This window comes from Lepidothrix coronata, unplaced genomic scaffold (assembly GCF_001604755.1).
Source record: "Lepidothrix coronata isolate B3197 unplaced genomic scaffold, Lepidothrix_coronata-1.0 Scaffold7, whole genome shotgun sequence".
NCBI classification, from domain to species: Eukaryota; Metazoa; Chordata; class Aves; order Passeriformes; family Pipridae; genus Lepidothrix; species Lepidothrix coronata.
Genome location: NW_016690187.1, coordinates 2370887 through 2397562, shown reverse-complemented (window position 1 = coordinate 2397562; position 26676 = coordinate 2370887). Strand labels below are relative to the sequence as shown.

Below are 26676 nucleotides of genomic sequence, written 5' to 3'. Positions count from 1 at the left end.
AAACACGAATAACTCTTTCCAGTCTTTGCCATGTTCACAGAAATTTATCATTTAAATTAAAAAAAATAGTTCTTTCTGTCTTTCGATCTCTCGTTCACAAAGTGACTAACGTGAAGTTGAAAATGCTGGCAGGATCCGAAAAGGATCTGGTGGCTTCGTAAGAAAATAGGTGCCGTTCTAGGAAGATGTGGGCTAAGAAAGCAAATCTAGGTTCATCTCAGCATTAGTGTGGGCTCAACAGTACAAGGGAAAACTATTTTTTCTGAATCTGGTAACAGTTCCTGCTTGCTCTGAGTCATCTCCTCTAGTGGTGAACTAGTCTTTTTTTTTTCCCGCTTTTGTTTTCTCTTGATAGGAAATGTAGCATAGTTCAGTAACCAGCAAAGCTTTATTTAGACTTGTCAGAAATGCAGAATTTTTTTGCTCTTCCTGGGAAGAAAAGAGGGAGATGGGGAATTTGAGATCAGATTATCAACTGAAATAAGTGTCAGCGAAGGAGAATTTCTCATTTAATTTAATTGAATGTATCTGAATTTGCAATGCTGTCCAAATTAGGAACTAGGGTTATTAAAATGTATCTAGAAAAGAAATTCTGAAACCTTAAAGATACTATTCTCTGTCTCTCTTGAGTCTATCAATTTGTAAGGGAAGGTTGAATTTACCTTTTACCTGTTTGTGAGCTATGAGTGAGACCTGAGCCTAAATATCAACAAACCCTCAATCTTAGGTCTATTGTATATTCTTAAATATATGTGTGCATACACATTTACAAGGATAATTTTGCTTCCATAACTTTTTTTAATATAAAAATGCTAGAATGCAAGTGTTACCTCCCTTGTTCACTGCTTCATGGTGGATCTAGTTCTTAACTGAATGTAATTAAAGATACTGTGATCAAGCCTATGGACATTGTAGGGATCTGGACATATTCTTATAGTAATGCAGCTACAGAGAGCAGAGGACTACTGAGTCAAATTGCAAAGGTAACAGCAACTGGATCTTCACATGCTATATTCATGTTGAATTAGTGGAAGCAGTTGTTTGAGGTTATCAGCAAAGTCTTCAATCCCTCTGTTTCTTCAGCAATACATGCTTTTCTATCCTGCTAGTTAGATGCTGTCCTACTAGTTTTTCAGTTGTTCATGTTGTTTTTTTCTCATGGAAGTCAAGAACTGAATGTCTGGTGGGAGGAAAGAAAAGACAGAAGGCAAGCCAAAAGTAGTAATTTAGTGAAAAAAACATTCTGCTAGTCTTTATACAGCATAAGGAAAGCCCCAAGACACAAATCTTAAACTAAAGAGATTAAGCTGTTAAACTACATAGGCCAGAATCTGAATCTGCATTCAGTTTAGGGGTTTGTTTGTGCAGCACAGCATGCTGTGTGCCCTTATTTTTCTTTGGACTTGAGACCCATGAATTTTCAAATCTACTTGTAGTTGACTCAACACAAAGATAGTTGGCTACTGTATGTCTGCAGTCTGAGCCAGACTTTCTGTGCTCTCTGTAACTGTTGCTGTGAGTAGGCAGGATATTCAGATTCATACAAGGCCAAACAATGTCTTTAGGCTTAATTCTAAGCCTATTATCCTCCACAATGTCCTGTTAGCAGTGCTCTTTTATAACCTTTAAAATGTGTTTTATGTATTCATCTGCAATTCCATGTTATTGTGTTGTTTTTCCTGCTCAGTGGACTGTCTTTCCACGTGAAGCTTATAGGCAAGCACTGAAGCTGGGTGAATTGAAGGAGTTTGGGGCACTGGCATCTTTGTAAAAACAGATGCAGGTTTTTCCCCAAAGAAGGAAAACATCTTCTACCTTTCCTCTTATCCATTCAAAAACATCTTATAAAATCTGATAAAGGCTTCTGGAGGGTGGGGACCAAAGGCTGTCTGCCCAAATGCCCTTTTCTTGCTGGAGGTGTTGTGGAGCAGGTTGTGTTGGTGACACTGGGCTGGCAGAAAGCTGACAAAAAAGATTGGACAGCAAATGTTGGTGTAAAGTTCTGGTCCTTTTACTCCTGTGCAGCCCCTTGTAAGTAGTGAGGTGGCAATATGGTCACTGGGTCCAAAATTTGGGACAAGCTGATTCGGGTATTGTTTGTGGCTGTTGAAGAGCATGTGCAGTGGAGGAAAGCACCACCTGTTGAGTACACTTGCATTCATGTTCCTTAGCAACTGAGGCAAATACACTGAAGCCCCTACAGACTTCTCAGTCTGTAAGGCTGAGGTGGAAGCACGTTACAGGTCTCCACTAGGGCTATCTGCCTATGTTGGCCCTCTGAGAGGCACTAAATTATAGACAGGTCCTGGTGCCAGGCTGGGATGGCAGAGAAGCCGCATGTTTTGACAGGGAACCTGAGACTGGAGGAGAGACAGCTGTTGTCCAAAGGAAAAGGAACATTCATGGTTTTAAGATAACAAAGCAAACCTCCAGGCATGGTAGCAGCTAAGGAAACTCTTTGATCAGGGAATAAGCTGAGTTGTGACACTCCTGGTCTGGATTTCAAAGGCATTCAGCAGCCACTGCTCCCTGGGAGGAGACACAGCCTGTGCTCCTGTGCAGCTGAGCAAGCTCAGGTGCCCCAGGACTGAGCTGGGAATGATCTTAATATAAGAGTACAGTTTGCCCAAAAGACAGTAATTCCATGCAAAACTGGGAGAGTGCCACGCTTTGGGTGTTATGTGGGGCTGATGTTCGTGATGGAGCAGGTGCTGCAATCCTATGGGCGCTGGGGCTACTGAATAATACTGCTGAGAATAGTAGCCCCATTGTGACAGTGCCTCTCAGGAGAGGGCAGCCTGGTGGAGGGTGAGGCTGAGGTCCAAGCTTACAGAGTTATGAAAGACATCTCCTAAGAGCTGCTTAATATCCTGGATCCAGTAGCCTTTCTGTCATGAGTTGTCATGACTGAAAAGACTTTGTATTCGTGCCATGGAAGTGATGTTCAGGGGAGTGGTTCTCTTTCTCAGACAAAAGAAAGAACTTTTGTCTCTTTATTCATATTCTTACTGTCCAAGGTAAGTGCAGACTTATCCCAAAAATGGCAAAAGAGAGATGTGATGTCAGACTAAATGTGGTTTTCTTCAATGGAGGCGATAGTTTTAAAAGTAACACAGAAAATGTAAAAAAACCTTCAGAATCACAGGATATTTTCTTAGTTGGAAGGGACTCACAAGGATCATCGAGTCCAACTCTGAAATGAATGGCCTGTTGTTTTGTTTTTTTTAATAGTTAGTACTTCCTTTGCTTCCTCGCCCTTCTATTTATTTGTGGTATTCCTGTTCTATCATATTTTAAAAATAATCCCCTGAAGTAAATAACATCAACCTTTTTTTTTCCTGTTTCCTTACTAATTATTTACTTTTTTTTCAAATAGAATAGGGGGTTGGAAAATTAAATAAAGACTTCCAAAATAACAAGCTCCAGAAAATTTTATTTAATTTGTGGGTTCATTCTGTTCGCTCTCGCTCTCTTCCCCTCTTTTTTTTTTTAAGAAGATCTTTATTAATTTAGTCTAGTAACTTAGTGCTTATATTAAATTAATCTAATAAAAGTCAGGGTCCTCACATAACGTTTCCCAAATGTGAAGCAGCATCTATTACATGAGGCACAATCTTTTCACTGTAAAATGTAAACTTGATATGTAGAATTACAAGGCATCAAACTGTTTAGTGTATGTTATTTAAGTCAAATACTTGAGTACAGTCATGCTGGAGGAAAGGAATGGGCAATACTAGCATTCAAAAAATTGAAAACTCAAACCAAGCTTCATGTATCAAAGAGATTTTCATCTGTGAATGTACTCTGAAATACATAAACCTTGTAACACTAATAGTCTTTCTCTTGATAGTCACACCCAAGTTTCTATAAACATTTTGATATATAATCATACAAATATCATACATAATAATGAAAATGTCTGTGTTCAAGTCTGTGTATTGATACAGCTGTGCAAGCCAAAAAGGCTAGATATGAGTGTTTAAATTGCCCAGCTCTTGGACATGTTGCAGCACAAAATTTCGTTCTGTAAACTATGGTACACAGAGTTTGTGACAGCATTTTAAAACAGCAAAAGTGAAGACTTCCAGCAACAACAGTACAAGGGGCTTTGTGCTACCAGAGCTTCGAGTAGCTGGGCTCTGCGTTCCCCTTGGGTGAAAGTCACCCTTTTGTGCAGAGCCCTGAAGTTGCACAAGCCTCATGAGCTGGGGTGGAGTGTTCGTCATTCAGGGAGTGTGGGTGTTCCTGTTGATTTGTGGATGTGTACATCACAGTGTAATCACATAGTTTATTCCTGTTCTCTCACTGAATTATTTATTATGGACTGAAACGAGGAAGGAGGGGGATTCTTTTGTATTGATGTAAACATAGGATTATGTGCATTGTGTGCTTTCAATCACTAAATCACCGATATGTCAATTGACATAATACAGTCTACCTCACAGGGATGTGCAAAGTTCAATTAATTAATGTTTTTAAAGTGTGTTGGGACCCTTTGATGTGAGGCGCTTTAGAAGTACAGGGGAGGGTTATGCTGATTATTTTTCCCATCTATTGCCCCCATATATCACTGACTGAAATTCAGCACGATAATACGGGCACCCTTATAATGATGGGCAAAGGCAGCATAATATTTTTTTTAAATTTCCCAAAGAGATGGAAAAGGCAGCTCAATAATATAATACAAAAATTAATATGGTCAGGGTTTTTTTTTAAAATTTTTCCTTTTGCTTTTTTATCCTTTCTGCTTGAAAAGTCATTCCCTTTGCTGGATTAACAATAATAACTACAAATTATGGCTTTATGTTGTTACAGTTTGATGATATACTACAGCCAGGGTAGAGGTTAGAAACACAGGCTGAGTTATTATGTACTGCAGGGTAGTGATTTCCTGCAAACTGATTTATGGATAAATAATTCTATGTACTTATTACATAGGACAGCCAGTTTTTAATTTCTGTAACAAAGCACAGCTGAACAAAGGAAAATTACATGCTAAAGCGTAGGGACAAGATGCCTCTGAAGAGGATAACCAGATGCAATCAATGTCACAAGAGCCTTCCCATCTCGTAGGAAGCCCTGCAGTATTGGCTGATAGAGAAATGGCTTGATGGTCCCAGAAGTGGAGCTTTTATTGCATGTCTCATTGAGGTCTTTCATTTGGAGTTGTAAAAGGAATCAAAAGTATTTGGGTGCTAATGTTAATCTGCAGTTTCTTTTGGATGTCTGTTGTGTTGATTTGATAAGAGCTGTTAAAAAGTAAGATGTGATCAAAACTACTTGATTGAATTCACAAGGCAGCAGCAAATGTTGGTTGTGTTCTTCATCCAGCCCTGTGTTTGCAGTCCAGCACTCCTGGGCTGTGATCCTGGAGTCCCTGGAATGCAAGGAAGCAAATTCTAGGATACCTAGTACAGCTCTGGAACGCCACAGCAACGTGAACCATGGCTGTGGTCTGGTATAACACTTGAGATTCAAACTTGCTCAGTATATTTTGGAGTAGTAAATATAGCCCAGGAGATCTCATGCTGGGTTGGGCACTGCCTACTCCCTCTGCCTTTCCGAAGATCACACAGACGCCGTGCTGTGCCGAGTCTGGCTGTACAGGCACATGTTCTTGTCTGAGCTGGATGTAGCAGTTCTGTTACAGTCTGCAATGTTAGTGAACGTGGAGCTGTAATGTAAGAAACAGGATTTGCACTTCCCCAGCTTCCAGCCTGACTGTGTCCGTCAGTCCACAAGGAGAGCAATCACCTGCTTGAACACCTCACCCTATATGAGTCTCAGCAGGTTATATTGGCTTAGGCTGTAGAAAATGGGAGGTTTCGGTGCGGTGCATCAGGGATTCAAATAGCCTCTCTGTTTAGTGTTAATAAGTGTTTTTCTTAACAATATTTGGTAAGCAATCAGTATTCTCTGCTATCCTTCTTTTTTCCCCTTTAGCCAAAGAACACAAGATTCCTTCTTTTTCCCTCTCTGTATGTATTTGAGCATGTATTACTCATGATTCATTTTCTGTCTCCAGAAAAAATGTTGAGGAGGGCGTGGTGATGCTAATAGGAACTTCCAAAATGTCCTTCATTTGATCCCATGACTTAATTTTAACCCTGGCAGATTAGCATTTTAAATAAATTGCATTAATCCTGTGTATGCATTTGCATTAATACTACAAGTATCCATTTAAGATGTAACTCAGGTAGGCTCATAACTTGTGAAAGGTGAAATCAGGAGTATAATCATGGTGGGAGCAGGGAATAGTTTGAAGGGAGCCAGTGACAGGATGAGGCACGTTCTCGTCCTGTTTGCTCTGTATAGCCGCAAAAAGGAATTTGGAAAATGCCCCATTTTAACAGTTTGATTTTACAGCAGTGATGCATTGAAGGATACCTGAGGTGCCTCAGTAATTATTATGGGGCTATCAGATTAAAAGTTACCTGTGCAGGTGACTGGGAGATGCAGGACCCGGCCCTCATTGTGTTTATGACCAAGTGTCATAGCTAGACTATGATATGTTCTAAACTCCAGATGTGGCATTCTTAGAATGAGTGTACTGTGTGGCTATCTTTCTGTTTGCAAAGACAAATGAGGCTTCTAGCCCAGATAGATAAATAATTTTTGTGGGACAGTATAAGCTACATAATAATGAAAAGGGATTGACAGCTTAGCTGTATTTTTCTAGAAAGCAGCTTTTTGTCTTTTGATGTTTATGCTCCTGATGAAGGTAGTTATTCTGGAAGTCCTCTTTAGCCTCAGCCTTGCATCCATTCAGTTCCCATCTCATTAGGATGAAGTTCCAGGAATAATCCCAGTGCTTTAGATGCATCACTCTTTCAGGTGATACTGTAAAAAAGCTCTGAGTTCTGCTCAGTGGAGAGATCAGCCATGTTGTAGCAGGTCAAGGCTTCTGTTCAATGTGTTGTTCTGCTCTCACTTGCATAGTTATCACTTTCTTCTCCAAAGGAGCTGCATTTTAAATGAAACTAAATTAAAAGTACCCTGTCAGGGTGCCACATCACTGGCCTAAGTGGAATGACAGCAGTGAATTGCAGTGGTTGTTACATGCAAACCTGACACTCGAACTTGTAGAAGTTTGCCCACTGCTCTTCTTGCAGGTAAAGGGAGTTATGCAGATTTCAAACTAAGTTACTCTGGCCTTTTCCCCTTCCTCCATTTTAATGAAACTGAGGCTTAAACTTAATAAAAGACCTAACTACAGAAGTACATGCTGTTCAAGAACCAACAGCCAGAGTCAATAAAAAATTTCTTCTAAAATAGTTTTGAAAAAAAATCTATTGAAAAAACTGGTCTCTTTATTGTCTCTAATTGCCTAACTGGCCTGGGCTGCATTGAGCCACTTCTAGATGAGTTCTTGGGAGCTGTTCTAGTGTATGGCCATTTTTTGAGTGTGTGCAAGCATTGAAATCTGTTGAACTTTCCCTTCAAAAAACTCTCACAGGAAAAAGTCCCTCTTGATACAGGAAAGAGAATGAAATTCGTTAACAGACAAGTTCTGGAAACTCAGGGAAGATGTGTTTTTGGATTTCCTGAGCAGTCTGATCTGCTCTGCATTATCCACACATAATTTTGAGAAGGTCTGGAGCTGACAGAAGAGTGATACTCCCAGAGCAGTAGTATATTCATTAATAACACAGTGACCTTTACTCGTTCCTGTCCCCACTCCCAAGTCTCACTTGTGGTAGGACAAAAGCTCAGCCAGGCCAGTTAAAGTGGTTTCTTTAAAGTCCTGAGCTGTACTGTTTGGAGTCAATGTGAGGAACAATAAAAAATGTGTATGTCAAAGTAACCTCTTTCTACCAGGCTGTTTTCATTCTGGAGTTGCTGTTATACTGAAAACACTCAGTCCTGGATGAGAAGAGACCTTTTTAGGAAGCAAATTTTGGTGAACTCAGTTTTTGCTGAGGAGTCATTCAGAGATGTGTTCTAGCATGCAGAGAAGACATTTACTCAACAAGCTGGCATCATCTTCCCAATCACAGCCCAAGAGTTTCCTTAAGTACAGTGTTGGTGCCATGAAATATGCACCTGTGAAGTCTGCTGAGGAGCTGAATGGAAACCATGGCTTCTGGCTATGGTTTGGACCAGCTTAATGTGCTCTGGAAAAAATATTTCACACGTCACATCACACCGGCTGAAAAAACAGCGGACATCAGCAGCGCTGTAACACAGAGTAAAGGACTCGCAGCAGGTGTTAACGTGCAGAGGCACCGAGCATTATGGTAACACCTGTGTTTGCTTAAATCCAGCCAAAACAATTTCCTCTCCAGTTGTAGAGGAAGATTAAGAAAAAAAAAAAACAAAACTACCTACCTTCCAGTAGTAGCAGACATTCCTGTAAAGCAATTTGCATAGTATTTCCCGTGGTGCGCTCTGGATGCGCTGGGGTTTTTCTCTTTAAACTTTTTTAGTCTGGGGACACCTTTAGTTGCTTCAGTGCCCCCCAGCCATCTCTTTGTCCCTTGCCAGCGTTGCCAGGCCTGAGCAGTTGCAGATGGTGTGCTCTCTGAGTGCTTTCCTTAATTGAATGAAAAATAAAGCCTCTTGTAAAATATTAACAATTTAGATGTGACTTATGGGGCACATATGATGCTTATTTTTTCAATTACATGAAAACTTGGCGTGGTTAAACATAGGAAGCCAAGTGTTCTGTGAAGCCAGTATAGATTTCTGGATTTTTAGGTGATTTTGCTTTAAATTATTATATAGCAGAAGGGGGTGAAGGAAGTCAGCAGCTAAACTGTGTTTTCCCAGCATGTATTTCACTCAGTGGACCCTTGATGCTCATTTCATGACTAATATATGCTGTACTATATGCATTTCTTGTTGTCACCAGAGATAACATTAAGTAAACTATCCCCTTAAGAAAAACAGCTTTTCTTGGCAAGTGGAATATGACTCAAGGAACCAGCAATGGAGACATACGGTGCTGTGAATGAGTGCTGTGTGTTACTCTACTGGATCTGAGTCCAGGCACTATTTATACTGCAGCATATTCAGCACCAGATTGTTAAATCTTAATACTGAAACAGTGCATCATTTAAATGTTTTTGTTCTGTTTATGTCCCATTTTCAAGCATTGGATATCAAGCAACACTTAGTAACTTTTTGTTTCATTTGGACAATATCTCTCCTTGACAAAAGCTTTCTAATCTGCTCTCGAAATATTAGCCTGTCTGTACCAATATGTTACAGTGAAACTTTGTACCACTGAGGATGAACTAGGTCACTTCCAGCTTCTTTCAGTATGTGCTGACAGAATGCCTTGCAAAGCAGTACATCAGTGGTAAATGCAAAGATTTAAGTGCTATGGAAAAGGAGTTGTACTAAAATTATTCCCTCTTCAATCTGCGTAGGAACAGGGAAAAAATATTCCACTGCAGGTACTTCACAGGCTTATTTTGTTCTGTTATTGTCTCTGTGCAAGAAGCTTTGTTTAATTGTTTCAGTGTGGTATTTATTTTATGATCATGTTTGGGAGATCAGGATAAAAAGCTGTTGTCGTTTATTTCGGTTTGATAGTTCCAGAGATGGTGAAGAACTGGGAGTAGAAAGTGAGGAGGAGAAAGCTGAAGTTTCTTGGCATCACAGCATCCTTCCAGATACTCAAGAAGAGCTCTTGGTGCACCTGTTATTGCAGAAGTAGTTTTCTCCTGTATTAGTGTGTTAGTGTCTTTCTGGCAGTTGAGTTTATGGATGTCTTTTCCAAAATCCAGCAGTATATAAGGAAACTTCAAAAGGCATCAGTTTAAGTGGGAGAATGTGTCTTGTAGGGCTGAGCTGAGGAAAGTTAAATGATCAGAACGGCAGGGCAATGGGAACACGATGAAGGAGGGAATAAAAACAGTAGTGGCAATAGTGCAGAACAAGGTTGAACTGCTTTGCTGTCATGTAAAATGGCACTGTGGCTTTCTTTGTTTGGTGTCTTCCTGGAAGTCATTCCTGGGTGTTAGTCATTGTTTTTGGTGTGGGTGGGCCCTCTGCAATTGTCTAAACAGAAATAATACCTCTGCACAGAATGGTTTACCATCCAAGTTTACAGTCTTTGTGACAAGCTCATCCAAAAGAGGTGATGATCCCTATTAAAGAATGAGCAGAAGTAGAAATAGAACTTACAGCATTTTCCCTCGCCCCCAAAATTCTATTTTAGATCTGCGGTCAGCAGCTCACAGTCGTTTGGTTTTGGGTGGGTTTTTTTTCACAAAGAAAAGCAACTGTCTGCATAGTGCAACTTGTATCTGGGAGTGAACTCTTCCTACTTGGTGGGTTTGCAGTGGCATCCATCCACTGGGAGTTGCACCATGCTTAGATTGTAACTGTGTGCTGAAAGCCCTCACATAGGAATTTTCCTGTCCAAGTCAAAATTAATGCATTTATTTACTGAAAGGTTTTTCTAGACTGAAAAATCAGGGCTAGAGAGTATTTAAAGCTTATTCTAAATTAGAGAACTAGGCTCTAGTGGGATGATGGAAGATGTGAAGGGAGGAAGTCTCCTGTGCTTCCTTGAAGTAATTTAAGAGCCAGGACCATGTCAGCCACTGTCTGTTAAGAATTTAAAATCTATTCCTACTCTTCTCCATTGTTTGTTTCAGGATTCAGCAGAACGCATCTTTCTGGGCAAGAGTGCAATAAACCTCAAGGCAGATCTTGAATCTTGGGAACAAGCAATGTTATCGAAGGGTTTAGTAAATGGCTGGTAAAATATAAAGTATGAATTTTTTGATTTCTTTTCAGGAATAATCAAGCTTGGGAGGTGGAATCCCCTGCCTCTCAGTTATGTGACTGATGCACCAGATGCGACAGTAGCCGACATGCTACAAGATGTCTATCATGTTGTGACATTGAAAATCCAATTACAAAGGTGGGTGTTTCTGAACATCTGTCCTTCTCTATTCTCTAAGCTGCTCTGTCGGTTACAGCATTACTACAGAGATTAGCACATCCTGTCTTCATTAATTTCGGGTCTTTTGATGAAATGAAAAGAAAATGAAGAGAAGGGTGGGTCACCTGGCAGCTTTTTGGTGCATGTTCCAACTGATATTGTATGTGTTCTGAAGTAGCAATATGGTAGCAGAGAGGGGAAGGGCAGAAACTCAGTCAAGTTTATGGGGCTTTTAAAGGCAGACCTTTCGACAGTCCCTAATTTAATGAATTCTTAAGGTCTAATTGTATCAAATAATAAACTCCTTGCCTTTTTCTAGGGGCTACATTGTGAGAATCCAAGTCTTCTACTGCCAGTTGCTGAGATGGGGAGGAGGGGAGCTTTTTTGACTTTTCTTTTTTTTCTCCAGTGGTCTTCCCAGCAAAAAGAAGACAAGGAAGGAAAATGTCACTGCAGCTGCATTTGGCATTTGGCAAATATTTTCCTTCCCTGAATACTAGTGCTGATTAGCAAAGCAAAAGCTCACTCCACTTTTACACTTATTTGCCCTCCCTTCCTCCTGNTTTTTTTTTTTTAATTGTGTAAGTATAAATAGTGCTGCTTGCTGCCCTCCATCCGTGGGAGCAGAAAGACTGTTGATTTATATGGTTTTCCTGACATCACATGAAGTGGTGGAAAACTGAATGGAGCCAACATTTTTCCTGCATTACGTAATGCCCCCTCCCTCCCAGCCCAGCTCTGCTATTCCTGCAGGAGCCTGACTGTTCTTTAACCTTTGTTTACTTCAGCACAAACCCTTGCTTTTTTTGCTTTTTTTTTTGCTATTTTTTCTTTTTTTTTTCCTTTTTTTTTAACTTGGCTTTTCCCCCCCCCCCCTTTCTTCTTCCCCTTTCTTTCTGTTGGCCTTCAGAAGAGTTCTCAAATAGTTACTGATGTAAGGAGGTGTGACAGGTCCCTTGCAGTGCATGGCGTACTCTGGTCATGCTACTAAGCCTACGTTGTACAGCCTGTTGGAGCTGTATGGTCAGGACATGCCAGAGGAAAGATTAAAAAAATAAGTCTGGAATAAATTGCCAACAGTTCTTTGAAGGTCTGGCTTGAACAGAAGAAGGGTCCACAGGGACACGTGTGTGTCCTTTTGGTGGCAGGTACATACCCTCCAACTGTTCAATTCAATTTAGAATTTGCAAACAGTTGGTGCCTCACTGACATTAAACTCCCAGACAAGAACATTTCTTTCCTGTTATATCTCTGATGGTGCTTGAGGTTTTCAATTCCCATGAACAGGTCTTTCCTCAGGTTTATATACCGTTGTCATTTTTCAGCTAGACTGCATCTCAGCTACATAGTTGTAAAAGAGCATCTAGACTCTATAGCTGCTATGAAACTGGAGTGCAGTAACGCATTTTGTCAGAAGTGTGAGCTACCAGGAGTTCATCTAGCCTATTGTCACATCTGTATTAGCAAAGGGCATCAATCCAAGATTAGGGTCTCATTCTTTTTCTTCAAAATGCCTGAATGCCTGGATGCAATGTAAGTAAAAGATAGCCCATGATTTTGAGATAAAGATGATCACTGACTACTTGAACTCCTCAAGCACAACTGAACACCGAGCTCTGAGGGACAAACCAGGCTGTAAGGGCAGAAGGCAGAACCCCCTCAGAGGTTGATTGGAGAACATCCATTAATTCTCTTTGGTAGAAATGGCAGTGACAACCTTCTCCCAGCTTTTTTTCTCGGGTCTGTCCCTGTGCATGTAGACACAAACCATAAGCTTGTTAAATTAAAAGAGGCACAAGTCGCACAAAGACAAAAGCTTCACTACATATGCAGTTCTTGTAGAATGAAAGTGAGAATCAACTACACGTGACAGATGTTGGACATATGGTTTATGTGTTTCTGAAAGGCTCTTGGATACTTCAGTATAAGAACCTGTATGAAATTAAACTAATTTTTCGAAGTCTTGCTTCCATACAATGAGGGCCCTTACTGTTTAGGGATTTTGTTAGTGGCAGCACAGCATATATGTTTATTTTTCTATCCCAGCAGGAGTACCTTTGTCTGGACAGTATGGCTTTATCCAGCCATTTCTGGGGCTTGCTTTATGCAGTTTCTTTGCTCTCCGTCAGGCCCCAGAGGGAATGCTTATACACACATGTAATACCGTAGGAGGATTAGCTGCTGTATGTTGAACTGCACATCTTCGGGTAGCCATGCTTGATGGGAAGGTGATAGAGGGGAGAAACACCTTGATGGGCTGGCCAAGCAGGAAATTCCAAGGTTGTGTTTGTTGCTTAAAGTTCTATAGCGCTTGTATGCAAAAAGTAAGCATCTGTGAAGGTGATGTCTCTATCTACTTTTGCTTTCTGTTTTAACAGTTGTTCAAAGTTGGAAGACTTGCCAGCAGAGCAGTGGAACCATGCCACAGTTCGCAATGCCTTAAAGGAACTGCTCAAAGAGATGAATCAGAGCACATTAGCCAAAGAATGCCCTCTCTCACAGGTCAGTGCTTTTAACAGGCTTAGGAGAAGAAAGACTTGCAAGAACTGAAGCTCATATTTGTTCAGTAAAGAGCCTAGACTAAACAGTTTCATAAGTACCAAATAAATTCCTTGTGTTTTTTAGAAAGGAGAAATTCTAATTAATATGATAAAGAGTATCTTTATACCATGTTTTCTCAGTGGGTCACCAGGTGAAAATCGTGAATGAATTGGTTGGTTTTCAGAGAGATGTAAATTCTTTATTTAGATTTTTATCTGAACCTTTTGTAATAGGGCTAATGATCCTCAAGTGCAAGCTTTGAGTGGCTTCTTCCCACTAGCAGAGGCTTGCCTTCCCCACTAACCCATAGGTAGCTCTCATCAGCCTCCAACCACGACAAAAAGTATGCAGTTTTAACAGTTGTGCCCCAATTTCTAGGAAACAGCAACAAAAAATGTATATGTAATTATGTTAAAAAAAGAACAAAAACTCAGTCTCATTCTCCATGACTGCTTTATAATCAGCAGTGATGTCATGTCTAAGACACTAAGACACAGGTTCTTACAGATGTTGTGAGCTCTATTTGTACTTCAGATTGTCATAATGAGAGATTCATAAAATTTTCATGACCGAGTCCTCCTTGCCTCTCAGAAAAAACAGAATAACACTTCAGCACCCAGACCAGGTAACTTTGCTAGGTGTGAAAAATACATTGCCTTCTAAAACCTGTATTAGAATCATAGGTTAATCTGTTGATTGTATCTTTCAAAAGTCAAAACATCAGTAATCCCTGCTTGCTAAAAATCTGTTGCTTTGCTAAACTGCATCCAACGTTTTTCCTCCCGTGGTTGCCTGTCTTTCATTGCACTCTGTGTTCATCCTGTGATTCATGATTCAAAGTCTGCATGAACCAAGAGAATTCCTTTTATTCACCACAAATTTGCCTTGCTGTGTTATGGTTACAACTCCAGGGAAAGTGTAGAGGTGAGATACAGAGCAGAATTTAGATCTCTGCAATTGACAGGAATTACGTTCCTCATCTTACTTAGCCGTGTGGGATCTGCAGAACTAACAGGGATGGAAAGGCTGTGTAAGGAAAAGCCATGTAACTTGCCTTATTTACCAAAGGAGTAACTGACTCCAGATATGCACAGACCATTGAATACGCATTGAATATGAAAGTGTTTTTTTTTTCCACATAGTTTAAGTTTAATTTCTTGAAATAGAATTATCTGTGGAATCTGGTGAGCTAATGATGATTGCAGCATATGGTTGTCTCTGCCCAGTCTTCCTGAGTATCCCATATAACTAAACTATGCATCATTTCATATGCAGAATTCATTTGTTGTCTGCGTCCTTTTCCTCCCACTTCAGTTTCAAAATCTACCAGGTGGAAATGCTGCAGTTGATTTACTCCTTCTATAGCCTCAGTCTGAAAGGTATTTACAAAATTACTGATGGCAGAACTGTAGCAGCAAAAATCCTTGCCCAATTATTTATTTAGTGGACAAAACTAAAAGGAGATCCTTCTGTAGAAAATTGAGCTTGCTTTCTTTTAAGCACAGATCTAAGTGACCTTGGGTAGTGACTAACCCTTGAACTGAGACTGCAGAATGCAGCTAATATTATTACTATTATTATTATTATTATTATTGCCATAAGAAGTTTCAGTCTCTTTTGGTTTGGCTCACAAAATGCGGAATATACAATGGAAGGTTGTATAGGATCTGAATATGCCTCTAATACAATTACTTCTCCCAAATCAGTTTTAAAAAAATATCGTGCCAAATGTGAAATGTCATTACAACCCCCTTGTGGTTAATATATTATTGACAGCAGCACATTGCAGAGTGGTCTCTTAGGAGTCAAACTGCAGAGTAAATGCTACTGTTTATTAATGTGTTCACAGTGTCTCAGGTACAGAAGTGGAGAGGGGCAGCATGGGGAGCCCCCACTCCCACCAGCGATGGTGCTCCATCTCTGGTTCTCGGTGCCCAAGCTCTCCATGAAGCCCAGATGGGGATTCTGATTGCTGCTAATGGGAAATGTAATCATTCACTTTGATTTAAAATTGTTCTGTTTTTTTCTGATAGGTGTATTACATGTCTGCAGTTTAGCTACCCGTAGCATACAGCTCCTGTTCAAACAAATAAATCCCAGTTAACCAAGCTGGGGGGAAGGAGGGTTCGGTGGGGGGAGTGCGTGTGGCAGAAAGAAATCCAATTATTTCAGCATTTCCATCTTTTCATAGAGATTTCTGTCTTTCCTGTGTATCATATAACTCATTTCAGCGCTGACCATGCATTTTGTCTCTGCTGGAGCAAGCTTTCTTGGGATGTGAGCACGTCCCGTATTTTTCTCCTTGAACTTACTTGCACTGGATTTTCTTTGTGTGGATATTTCTTAGCTCCTGGTCTAAGCAGTTTTCATTCCACATGGCTGTCATGGCCACACACATACCTAGTGTATCTGCTGTTTAATAGAATCGGTTTCTTCCTTAAGGATTTTCCCAGGTATAATGTGCATTATTTAGAAATTTGCAAGTAGTCAGTGGTGTTTTTTGCCATTCTCTTCTAAATGGATATTTCCTTTATGCAGACTTATCAAGATTCCTAGCAGAAATACCCCTAGGGTTGCTTTGCATTTAATAGTGAGGATATGTGGTTTGAAAATTGTTATGGTTCTTTTGCCTGTTCCACTTTCAAGAAGTTGAAGAGAGTCTGTTCTGGGATTTTTCACCAATGGTTGATTTACTGTTTGATTTTACTATTTAGTTTAAGCTTTGCTTTCTCAAATAAAGGTTAATGGGTTAATATAATCTGTGATATTTAATAGGCCCACTATGTCAGGAATGTTGATTTCTTGTAGAACCAGAGGATTTGAGGGAAAGAAAAAAAACCAGGAAACCCCAAACTGATATGTAGACAGAGTTAAACAATTTCCTCACCCTTCCTTAGTGACTGGAAATTTAACTGAAGTGCTGTTAAAAAACCCCACATTATCTCAAGCTCGACTTTGTTCAAAATCCTTCCTCAGCAGAGGCTATCACTATGTCAGGCTTTCAGAATTCTACTGCTTGTTAAAATGCTGTAGAGCAAGGGAGGATTTATGGGCAGGGAATTGCTGCTGACTGCCACAATGCTAGGTTTATGTCTCAAAATATTGATTTTAATTAGAAAATTGAGCCTCAGTTTTAGAAATTGAAGCTGCTACTTAACAAGGCTCTTACTTCATAGCCTCCAGACTTTACTGCAGTGCACCATAGCACTCTTTGAGTGGAAAAGTTAAAAGTGAAAAGCCGAAAGAACCTCTTTACTGAAAGCGAAATTACCTGTTGAAGACTGAAAGTATTCTGTACTATCCAGTTATCTACAGTCTCTCAGTTTCATATACATTTTTAAGTCCTTAAAACTCAGGAGTTAGGAAGAGCCAGAGCCCTGTGATATTGCACTGAATTGGGCAGAAGGCTGGATAAATCTGGAAGAGGGCAGGGATGTTTTTGCTGTTAGAGCATTGTTAAAATTGTAAGCCAATGTGTAAGCCTTGTAGCTTTCCAGAGATGGCCAAGATCCCATTTTGCACAGGAGCCTCCAGCAGCCCATGGGCCAGAGGTTGAACCTATGGTAAATAGCTTGTTGGAGGTGTGAGATCATCCTTGCTCTTTCATCTCCAAGCAGAAAGGTCATGCAATGTGCCAGGCTTTTTCTGAGCTTTGACGTGAGGAAGGAGGGCATAAGGAAAATGTGTTTTCTGGGGAAGGTGCATTGGCTGCTATGTGTTAGTGGTGTTAGATTGCATTTCCTTGCTGGCAGCATACTTGTGCTGGGAATGATTTAACCCTGGAAGAGTTCAGAGGGGGGAAAAGGAGAGCAAAATGTTGTCAAAAAGATGCCTCCTCTATAGCAAGGATGAAGGGAGGGAAAAAAGAGAAAGGAAGAATTACTAGTCATCAGGCTCTTTGCCACTGATGGGCAGAAGCATCCCAGATATAAAATATGCTTTTTATTGGTACTGGGTTCTGCAAAACCAGTCTGCACCTCTCTGCTTCAGTTGCTTGTACTGAGTCGCTTGGGGGAATTTGCAGAGGAGGGAGGAGTGCTGGTTAGGCAAGTGATACTTCATTTTTGTTGAACTTTTTTGTGGGTTTTGACTTCTCTATGTTGTAATATGTGTAGTTCCCTTCACTCTGAATGGCACTGCTAATTTCTCTTCTGGATGATTTTTCACATGAGGGCTAATCACACGTTTCTATAAATTATATTAATTTAACTTATTTGCCTAACTGTTGTTCTGCAGCGAGTAGCACGGATGTTCTCCCATTCTTGGCTATGTGGTCTTGCTGCATTTGGAAGCAGAACAGAGACATCTGAAAAGCATTATTGGGATTATGCATGCTGGAGCATCTAATCTTACCTTTAGGATCTGGTTCCTAAATCACGCTTGTTCTCACCCAGGTGCAGTGAGCATGTGTTCCCCAGCATGGCACTGCCTGTTATTATGCAACTAAAGTTTAGATATTCTAATATCACAAGTACAAAGTAAAATAGAACTTCCCTCCCCCAGCCTGAGCTGCAGGTCTCAGTCTAGGTCCGTACTAATTTTTACATAATGCAAAATAATAACTATTATTTTGTAATTTTATTTATGGCTTGGAATATAGAATAGAGAATAAAACCAATTTTTTTTTTTACTTACCAAACTGTTATTTTGATTTTGAAGTCACAAATGGGTAATCATTGTGCACTTTCATGTCATTCATTTTCCCTGGAAAAGATTTCTAATTGTGGAAGATATTTTAAATCACTTTTTGTTTTTCTTTCTGTACTTCCAGAGTATGATTTCATCCATTGTAAATAGTACATACTATGCCAATGTGTCAGCAACCAAGTGCCAGGAGTTTGGAAGATGGTACAAAAAGTACAAGAAGATTAAAGGTAAATTGAATTTTTTGTTACTTTCCACGTTCTTGAACTTCTTCTGACTGTTTGATATTATGTGCTTTAAGTGAAAGTGATAATAAGCTATAATAATGTTAGTGAATTTGTCTACAAAGCGGGCACAGTCACAGCACATTTGAAATTAAATCTGATAGTTTACAAACAAGCCTGGCATGAAAACACAGGCCACTTAAAACATGCTTAAAATATCCTATTTAGCTGTGCTGAAAGACGAACTGTGTTTTGAATTAAGCTAAAACATTTTGGCAAAAAAAAAAAGTTCTAGTATCTCAGGATTTAAAAGTTAAATTGGGATGTAAGTTACCTTAATTGTGTGTGATTCCTGAAAGTTAAAAAACTGACTGTCCAAGGTACGTGTGCCCTTGTTCTCTGTTTTCAATACCGCAAAGTGTACTGGCATTCCTGCCGTGTTTTATCATGTGGAATCTGGATTACCAGTGAAGGATTTAATACCTGATTGTTAGGAGACACCTCTAAATAACAAGGTGCTGCACCCACTGAAGTTAAGATAAAAATGGCCCATTGTTTGGTTTTTTTCGACAGTGAGATTGTATTAGTTGTTTAATAGCAAATGCCTGGGCAGCAAAATTATTCTAAGTTCATCCCATTCTCACCACTGAACTGTCTGATCACCTTCTAATAGTGTAAGAAATGATGTGACAAGTTTCTGTCATGTGTAGTTCGTTCTTTTATTCTTTCTTTCCTTTGGGAAGGGACTTAGGTGTGCACTGGACCATTTATTTTAGTAGGATTTTTTCTAAACACTCATGTGCTTTGAGCAGGAGTTTGAGGATAGTCAGAAGCTTTTCCATAATTCCAACTGGCTTCTCTCTCCCTAAGTGTCCATCAGCCTTGGAAATTAGCTGTATCTTGTGATAGGTTTTTTCACAGTTTTTCTCTCTGTTACACCACTGAAGGGAAGATTCATTGTCTGAAAGAAGGCATAGACTGTTGTTGTTTCTGTCTGTGATGCTTTCAGTAGCCAGGAAAATCATAACAGAATTCACAAACATTATGCAGAAATGGGGAAATGTCATGTCCTTCTTGAGAAACCATTGTATTTTTAGTTGCGTGAAGATTAGCATCTTCCAAAAAGAGTCTACTGTCTTTTCTCTTAAAAGGCCGGCATACATGAGCTATGAAGGGTTACTTGTTTAGTTTCCTTAAGACAGACTAGAAATCTGCATAATAATACCATAAAGAGTCTGCTGCTTGAGTTAGGAACACATGAAACAAAATTGCATAAAACATCAGAACAAGTTCTGAGGCATCTGGTTTTCCTCTGCACATCTGGCTTGTGCAGAGCATACCTGTAAGATGCTCATGCCTGGGCTGTGCAGTGATTAGATTTTTCACTAGGGGGAACAAAAAAGGAATGTTCTATGGAAAAATTATTTGTGTCTAGAAGGAAGTTTGTTCAGGCAGAAGTGGAGTAACAATGCAGGCAAGGAAATGGAGATGTTGTTTTTCACCTCCTAAAAGGTTTAGACTAGAAGTAAAAATGTTGATTGGATATTTTAGTGTGTGGTTACCCTCATGCCAAATAAACTGGATAGTTTCTTTTCTCTCTAAATTGCCATTGTGTGACTCAGAAGTGTTTCTTTTCTCTAAATGGTGTCTCTTAATAAAAGAATTTATTCCAAGTGTTTTAACATATCCTCTTGGTTAAAAAACAGTCAAAGAAATCAAACAACTTCGAGGTCATCACCATTCACTTTTACTTGCTGTGCTGGAAGAACAGAAATGGGCTTTTCTTTCCCTTTTTTCTTTTTTTTTTTTTTTTTTCAAAACTGGGCAAGGGTGCCAGTTGCAGAGGCACTGGAAGCCCTTAACTGTAGTGTTCTTAACTGCGGAGATGCTACTACAGCTTCTGAGTGTTTCTAGCACAGTGCTGTCTTCCACTTTCTTTCATTCTTAGAGCATTGAATTCTTTATGCTCTTACTTTTTTTTTTACTTAGTAAGTGCACAGTTAAATTGTTAAGTGCAGTAAAAGCAGAATGAAACCTCAATCAAAAGGTCAAGGATCCAAACCTGAGGAGTTTTCGAGATAACTCTGTATCTGTGCTATTCAGAGACACAGCCAGGCGTTGCTGTTTGGAAGTGTATGTGTGTGTTAGTAGGAGGAGAAAAAGGGAGGTTAAGGTATGTGTGAAGTAAACACAAGCTGCTATAAAGCAGTTCAAGTAGTGTTGATTCATCAACCATATGAGTGGGAGAGAAAACAAAGAGTCTGTGGCAGGTACAGTGGTGCATGGAGAATAAACAGTCATGCAACTTCAGAGCAGTAATCTAAACACCTTGCAAACAGGAAGACTTTTGCACTTCTTCGGGTGGTTTCAATTTCTCATAATCTCTGTTTTCATGATGTTTTGTTTCTTTTCTGTAGCCAGATATTCCTGCAGGACAGCTCAGTAAGTGTGCAAAATCAGTGACTTGAGTTGACACGCTTCAGTCAGCATATATTCCTTTAATAATAATTTTTAAAAAGGACTTCCATGAAGGTGAATGGATGATGCAGCAGTCTGTTTTTTGGGTTGTATCTGGATAGATTGGGTAAAACTATAATTTGGTGTCTTTAGAACCAGCACCCATATCCTTGTGTAACTCTAGAGCTGGTTATTAGAAAGTAAAAACAAAAAACAATTCACATGAGCTGTGGTAAATACAAAATAGGAAGGGGCTTCAAAATAACATTATTGACGTTGCAAACTAAATGCAGCCTACAGTGTTAAATGTGTTTCCTATTATCTGCTAATGTCTGTTTTAATAAAACAGTGGGAACTAAATGGTTGCTTCTTAATCAAAACCATGATTTCCTAAACATAAGCTATGTGATTCTGTTACAAATTGCCACATATAGATCTCCTAGGTCAAACTTTTTTCCTTTCTCATAGAAATAAATAAACAGTAAATTAATTATACTCTCTGGAAGATCAAAGTAATTACAACCAAAGCCAGGCAAAAATAAAAAGTTCTCTGGAAAATAAGAAAAAAAAAAAGAAAAAAAAAAAGAAAAGCATCAAGTTGCTGAGTGTATAGTTAATGTTTAAATAAATATAAGAAAGTGAATAATCAATAATTTGATATCATTAGCAACAGATGTAAAAGCTGTACACAAATGTAATTGTATCAAATCTCAAGTAAACATTCTCAGTGTGCATTCCATTGAACTCACCAAAAAGACAGCTAAACTATTTATGCTTGTAATTTTAAAAAAGTTTTCAGTTAGTTCAGATCAGCATGGCAATTTTGTCTTGTGTCAGGATGATGCTAGAACAAAATTCTGCTGGAATATTTTTCTCCCACCCTGCCCCAGCCCCTTAAGGTTTTAAGACATTCACAGTTTACTCAGCGGCACGAGGGTTAGTGCATAGACATACTTGGGAATTGGCTGGTGTGAGGATGGAGGCTTTTTGTCTCCTCCTGGCTCTGAGTCTACCACTTGGGATATGTGTGAGGACATGTTGGAGTTTATAACAGGATGTCCACTCTTTCTAGTCTCCTTGGGATACACATATATATTTGAAGGAGAGCTTATATTAACACGGTTCTAATGGAACATGGACAGTAGGTGGGAATCAAAAAGCTTCTGTGGATTTTCTCTTTCCCTCATGGACGTCTGTAATCACTTGAGGTGGTAATTAAGCTATCTAGTTTGTATTGTAATCTTGTTCAGAATATGCACCGTGTATTAATTTAATATTACTATGTGAAGCCTTTTTAAAACGCTTTTTATTTAATTCTTCTTTTTGTGGAATACAAGGCCTTTTAGTACAGATTTGTGCATACATGACAGGTTTTAAGTATGTTTAAACCTAGAAATGCACGATTTTAATAACTGCTTAAAAGGCTTGCATTGCTTCTAAGTTTGATTAACAGATAGATACAGAAATAAAAATAACACTTTATAAGTAGCTATATTCATGTATATATATGTATGTATGAAAAGAAGATTTTCAGAACTTAGCTGTGCAATTCAGATAATTGTCAAGGGATCAAACTTGTACCAGTTACCCTACTTGTTGCCCAGTGTTTTGGGTCTGTAGCATTTAGAATATTTTTTAGCTGTATTTCTCAATAGATATTTCACTTTTAAGTGTCATGCTTTCTATTTTTATCAGAAGGACTATCACTGTATCAGAATTTTTTCACAACTGAAAATCTTAACTGGTGTGAATATTTTGGTTTTGCCTGATGACACAACTTAGCTTGGTGGGAGGAAGTTAGGAAGGCAGCGGGAAGAAATAAATATATTGTGAACTTAAAAATAAAAAGACATATTTTTTTTGTCTGCATTTGAAGAACATTTCATCTTTGCTCCTGCCATCAATGTCTGTCAAAATATAGCTTTCTGTGGATGTGAGTTTTGAGACTGTGGATGTCTCAAAATTTTTGTGGAATGATGAGGCTTTTCAGTTTGAAGGAGGAGGGCTCAATTATTTCTATCCAACAGACCAGGAACTTAAGAAAAAGCTTTCATAGCTTCCTTAAATTGAGAATCTGCTTTGGCTGCTCTTTGATTTTTCCAATACTGATTTGTTGTTTGTATGCTGTTTTATTCTTGAAAGTATGTTTGCTTACTTCCCATAATGGATAGATAGAGCAATCTGTTTCTCTTTTAATGTGTTCCTAGAGGCCATTGTGGGTTGAGAGAGGTTAGAAACAGGATTCAGAAGGGCTCCCAGCTTTCTTATTTCCAGGCTGAAGGAACTGAGGATTGTGGCACAGTGATAATGCCAGTGCAAGTCTGGGGAAAATTGTCATTATATGCTTTGAGGAATAGTTTTTAATTGTTCCTCTGAAGCAGATGTTGTGGAAGCTTCATGAAAAGGCACACCAGATCTTTCCCAAGCAGTGTTTTTGACTTTTAAAAAGATCCTCTTTATTGCTACATGTGCATTTATTTCTCTCTCTCTGTGTATACAGAGTGGTTTATATGTATGAGATATATATATAGAGATATAGATATATATATATAGATATATCTATGCATGCATATATAGATCTTGACCTTTTGGAAAAATGTTGAGTTTTTTAAGAGAATACATTTCATGACTTGTTTGGATATTAGCTGTGGCTCTGGCACTAAACCTGTTAGGGTCATTCAGGTCAGCTGTGAGGCTCTTGACATTACTGTAATTTTTCCTTTGCTTGCTTTTACACTTCTGTCTGTGTATTCATTTCACTAAAAATACGACTTTCCACACTTTCTTAAATAAAAAGGAGGAAAATAACATCAATCCCAGGCAAGGTTGTCAGCATCTAGGTAACACACATGACCTGAGGATCATTTCTGACTCAGAGACATCCTCTTAGACTATGGCCTGCTGTGCTATTTTATAAGGAGAATAGTTCATCAGTTAGCACTGATGATGAGGAAAAAGTGGCATCTGTCTTTAAATATAAGTTAACAGTGTCAAGATTCAGCAAGAATTACAGACCCCTTGACTGCTGTTTTTCCCACCCACATGAGCATTTTGGATTTCAGCAGTGTCCCTGATGTTAAGTGCCAGTTTGGGGGATTTGTGCATGTGCATTGTTAAGAAACAATTTACCCGCTGCCGTGCATTCCAGGGGTGTATGAGTTGTGGCCCTCTTGGCTATTCCTCTCTGTAAAGAGAATTAAAACACACCCTTTGGGTTTATTTTTTTTTACTTAGGCATAACTTTTATCTAAAGTAAATGCATATATGAATTTCAACTTTGCAAAATGTCTTTCATGGCTTCTGGCTGTTTTGGAGCAGTGTCTGTGCTGTGGCAGAGGGATATGTGCAGTTAGCTGAATGCCTTCTCCCTTGCCTGTGTGTGACTGGAGCCTCAGCCAGTGCTGCTTTAGGAAACATAGGTGAGACAATAAAGGTTGGAAACCCTTCTGTGGAGAAGCTGCCTAGCCACTTGTCCTGTGTCTTGTCCATGCCATGCTGACCAAACTTGCTCAAAAAATGTCACTCAACTTTATGTTTTTAAAATGTCTCCTGTTGCCAGTACAGTGATTTTCTCAGTGAGGACCAGTTGTGTGCAAAGCCTGGGACTTCTGCCCACAGCTTAGTAAAGAATGGTCATCTTCATTTTCTAAAAAGCAAACATGTTTTGGTTTTAATCTGCAGAATCTCAAAATTAATTTTATTTCTTATTTAAAAAAAATTATTTGGGTGCTTCCAAACAGTGACATGGTAGCCTAAAGGTAAAGAAATTTTTACAAAGTAAGCTTTAGTGGAGATTAGTTTGAAACAGGAAGATAACTTGAAGTTTAGGTACAGGCATAAGCTTTCCTTGTGGGAAAGCTGCAGTGTGGCTGTCTATGTTCCCATGGATTTCATAGAGTATATAATACTGAGAGCAGAATTGCATTCTCTTCACTTAAAATATCTGAAGAGTTTATACCTCTGCCTTAATGACGTTTGCTTTCTGTCTCCTTCCTTTCACCATCTCTGATATTATGAGTCAGGAAGACATTTCCCATAGGGATTGCACAAATGACTGGGTGTTCTAGGAGGTTTGCACCTCCCTTTTGAGGTGCCCACAAAAGGTTAGTACTTCTGTTGCAGTAGTTTAACAGGAAAGGAGATATTTTTATATCAGATGGGAACTTCAATCCATGTAAACCAGTACTGCCTGTGTTTCTGTCAGACAGCTCTAAGTAATGTTTTCCCTGCTTCTCATTTTCCATTTCACCTGACCAATATTCTTGCATTAGACTCGGTGGTCACTAAAGCACCTTCAGTGTAATGCTTTTCTCTGCGAGATGGATCTGGCATGTCCTATTGACAAACAATGTTAACGCCAGTATGAAGAATTATGAAGAAGTTCATACTTCTGTGTGCCCTCTTGAGCCTGCGCAGTAACCCCAAAATAAATCTAAAAATAAGATGATGATGCTTGTCTTCTGACGAGCATCTTTGGAAGCAGTGCAGTCCAGGGACAGCCCATGGGAAGAGTGTGACTTATTATGTTTAAGCACAAGTGACAGAAGACATCTTAGCATCTCTATGTCCCAAAGGGTGACTTGGATCTAGTCTTGAGGATAAAGGAATGAGAAGGTCAGCTGCAAAGAGTCAGCAATGTTAGCATGCTCTGCTCCATTCACCTGAGACTGGTGCTAGTTAAAGGCCCACTTTTAATGATAGTTCTAAGTAAAAAAATAGTGATTTGTGCTTTGGTGGGAACTGAACAATTTGCAACAGAACAAAGAACAGACAATGGCCTTTCCTGTCTGTTTTCCATTAGGCTTGGATAAAGGCCTTTGCTACCCACAGCCAGCAGCCAAACAATTTCTGTATGTGCTCTATAGCTATTTTGAGGTTATGTGCTATCCCTCAGGAGTAGAGGAAGGGAAAGGTTTTAAAAGTTACAACTTCTTGTCAAGTCTGCCTCTCCCATCAACCTGCTTTTCCTCCAGTTTTGACTGCAGGAACAAATGGCCCATTTGTTCCCATGGCAGAGATCAGGTAGTGAAGTCAGTGAATGACTTCGGGTAAATATGAAGATTAGATGTTGAATGAAAATGAGACTCCTCAGACCAGCCCTCTGCACTGAAGTGGTTAAGTGAGCTGTGATTAAAAGAAATAAGTAATTATCCTAATTATAGATGAAAAGATACAGAATTACGACTTTAAAAGCACCTCCTGTGCTCTGGAGTGTTTCTGTTATTTACAAAGTGGTAGTTCATTATTGTGTAGCATAAGCAAGAGGGCACCCTCTGGGTATAGTGCACAGCCCTGTCTCTCCAAGGCAGAGGGTGGTACTGTGCTGGAGAACGCTTCGCCCCCCAAGCACGGCTCCAAAGTCCAGGTCTTGCTCCAGTGGGCAGGATGATGCTAAGCCAGAAGAAATTGTGAGAACCTTTTTGTCTCAGGCTTAGTAGGGTATACCAGAGTTCACAGAGCTCTCCCAGCTCAGCCATGACCACTGCTAGAAATGGCTTTTATGATCACCAGGTTTTAAATAATAAATAAAACAAAGAAGCAAACTCTGAAGCACTGGAGAACAGCCCTGGGTGGTGACATCCTGTCACAATTGAGGCATGGCAATTCTGCCGGCTAGTAACTTATTACAAAACGTTTCTTTACCAGCTTCTTCCTACTCTGGGGCAAAGTGCCTGTATGCCTGCAGGACTGAAAAGTTCCGGCCGTGCTGGGTCATGAACGCTGGCGGGTCCTCTGTGTCCCCGCTGCAGTGCAGTGCTGGGAGACACGTTACGCTCTTGCTCTCCCTGCTGCATCCCTTATTGTGCACAGGAATTTGGTTTCCAGTGCTGTCAGTCAATTCAGTGCCACTCTTAAGCCCTAAATGCCCCACGGGCTGTTTGTCAGAATGTTCCTATTAACAACTCAGTGCAA

General features: G+C 39.6%; 1 protein-coding gene across 9 annotated transcripts in view; it reads left to right on the top strand.

The window, feature by feature from the left end:
• Window positions 1–26676, top strand: part of SATB2 (SATB homeobox 2) — a 216560-nt gene that overhangs the window by 132573 nt on the left and 57311 nt on the right. For 8 of the 9 annotated variants that reach the window (XM_017838453.1, XM_017838462.1, XM_017838443.1 and 5 more), the window contains 3 exons: window positions 10750–10876; window positions 13276–13399; window positions 18210–18312. In XM_017838453.1, coding sequence (XP_017693942.1) covers window positions 10750–10876; window positions 13276–13399; window positions 18210–18312 — 354 coding nt within the window. Of the gene's footprint in view, window positions 1–10746; window positions 10877–13275; window positions 13400–18209; window positions 18313–26676 lie in introns of all 9 variants that reach the window. The other variant, XM_017838509.1, reaches the window with a different exon arrangement.